General features: G+C 40.9%; 1 protein-coding gene across 1 annotated transcript; it reads right to left on the bottom strand.

Moving 5' to 3' along the window:
* Positions 1-5: 5 nt before the first annotated feature.
* LOC104774260 (F-box/kelch-repeat protein At1g64840-like) lies at positions 6-1,598 on the bottom strand (the record flags this gene model as incomplete). Its single annotated transcript, XM_019242856.1, has 2 exons — positions 1,274-1,598; positions 6-1,030 (listed from the first exon to the last, which is right to left on the bottom strand). A coding segment is annotated over exon 2 (975 nt), but the record flags the coding sequence as incomplete, so codon positions are not given.
* Between the last annotated feature and the right edge of the window lie 92 nt (positions 1,599-1,690).

Here is a 1,690-nt window from a genome sequence, read left to right as displayed (position 1 = left end):
CAACCATAGGGAAGCTCCTTAGCTGAGATAGAGACATTTCCCAGTTGGCAAATAAAGAATACACAGTCTCCCAAATCGTTGACCTCAGCCCATGTACCAGCCTCCTCATCTAGCCTACACACTCTACATGTAAATCGACTGATATCCGAAACACCAAAAGGTGGGAACCTTACCTCAACCAGGAAAAGTTCATCATTGCCAGATAGAACCAGATAGGGTGCTATCTCTTGAGGCGAGGGGAATAGAAGAGTCACCTCTAGCGAATAAGGATCAATAACGACAATTTGTTTCGATAGAAAGTTTGCATAAAACCTGCCTTTAAAAGTAATTAAACCCGTGCAATAAGAAGTTGGAACGCCTTCAAGCCGCTTCCATCTCATTTCGACACTTGTTAACACGAGCAAATATCTAGAGGTGTTAAGAAGGACAACAAATTGTCCTCTTTTGTCCTCCTTGTTTAGCGGAAGAATAGCCATACTACTAAGATTCCAACCGATCATTCTGTACTGATGTCCCAGAGGGATGATCTGGCAGTCGAGCATGTTCAACAAGGTAGGATCAGATCCTGGAATCTTGACTTTCACTGAGCACTGAAGGAGAGATGGAAGAAGCTCCATATGATTCTCCTCTGACTCATCTCGGCCTATCCCTCCCAGAAAATACTCAGCAGCATCACTATCAAGAGGAGTTTTGACTCTAAAGAGGAACAAAGGAATCTTCTGGAGGGTGCACAAGTCTTTGCTTTCTAAAGGGAACTTGCCAAATGAGGGAAGAGAGTAACTCGGCCATAATAGGGAAGAAGGAAAGGGAAATGCGGATCGCCACGAGGTGCAAACAGAGCGAGCATGAACAACATCGAAACAGTTCTCCTCTTCTAGATGGGTGGAGATAAGGTAGAGTAGCTCTTCAGGGAGCTGAGACCAGTCTGACATTATCGATGATGGTGTTGATGTCTTCTTCTTGGTTTCGGGTTCTGCCATGTTTGCTGCTGATGAAGACAGGAACTTAATTGCTGCTACAATTTCGAAATCTGAAATAAAAATCACAACTTTGGTTTAAGGTTTAGGAACAGAGAAGATTTAAGATGATAGAAACTGCTGCAATTTGCGAGATTTAAAATAAAAATTACAACTTTATTTTAGGGTTTAGGGAACAGAGAAGATAGAATTGATTCTAACCCTTCTTTTACAGCAAATTCGCAGTTCATTATTAGAAAAGAAAACCCAAACATCATATTCATACACCGAACGAAGATTAAAGTGATAGCTCGTACCGTAAAGAAGTTGGAGCTGAATTTGAGATCAGTGCTTAGAGAAATTGTGAGGGACGCTTAGGGTTTGGCTTATTGTGGAAGACGCTTTGGCTGTGAGGGAAAAAGATGATATTTTCTTCGTCTTTTCCGTTGCAGGTTCTGCCATATTTGCTGATGATGAAGACAAAAGCTTACTGCTTTAGGGTTTGGTTTGCTGATGAAGACTGAAATGAAAAATTACAACTTTTTTTTTTTTATATTTTTAAAGGGTTTTTATCCACAGAACAGCTGATGTTTTTTTTTTTACACTCTATACAGCAAAATCGCAGAGATAAGAAGAGATAGGCCGTACCGTCGTAACTGCGATGAAAGAGTTGGAGCCGGAAGGTCTCTGAATGAAGAGAAGAGGGAGTGATTCTGATTAAAGCTATGAGAAAT

Source organism: Camelina sativa, unplaced genomic scaffold (assembly GCF_000633955.1).
Source record: "Camelina sativa cultivar DH55 unplaced genomic scaffold, Cs unpScaffold02197, whole genome shotgun sequence".
Lineage (NCBI taxonomy): Eukaryota > Viridiplantae > Streptophyta > Magnoliopsida > Brassicales > Brassicaceae > Camelina > Camelina sativa.
Note: the sequence above shows the minus strand (reverse complement) of the source record. Positions and strands in the feature narration are given on the sequence as shown.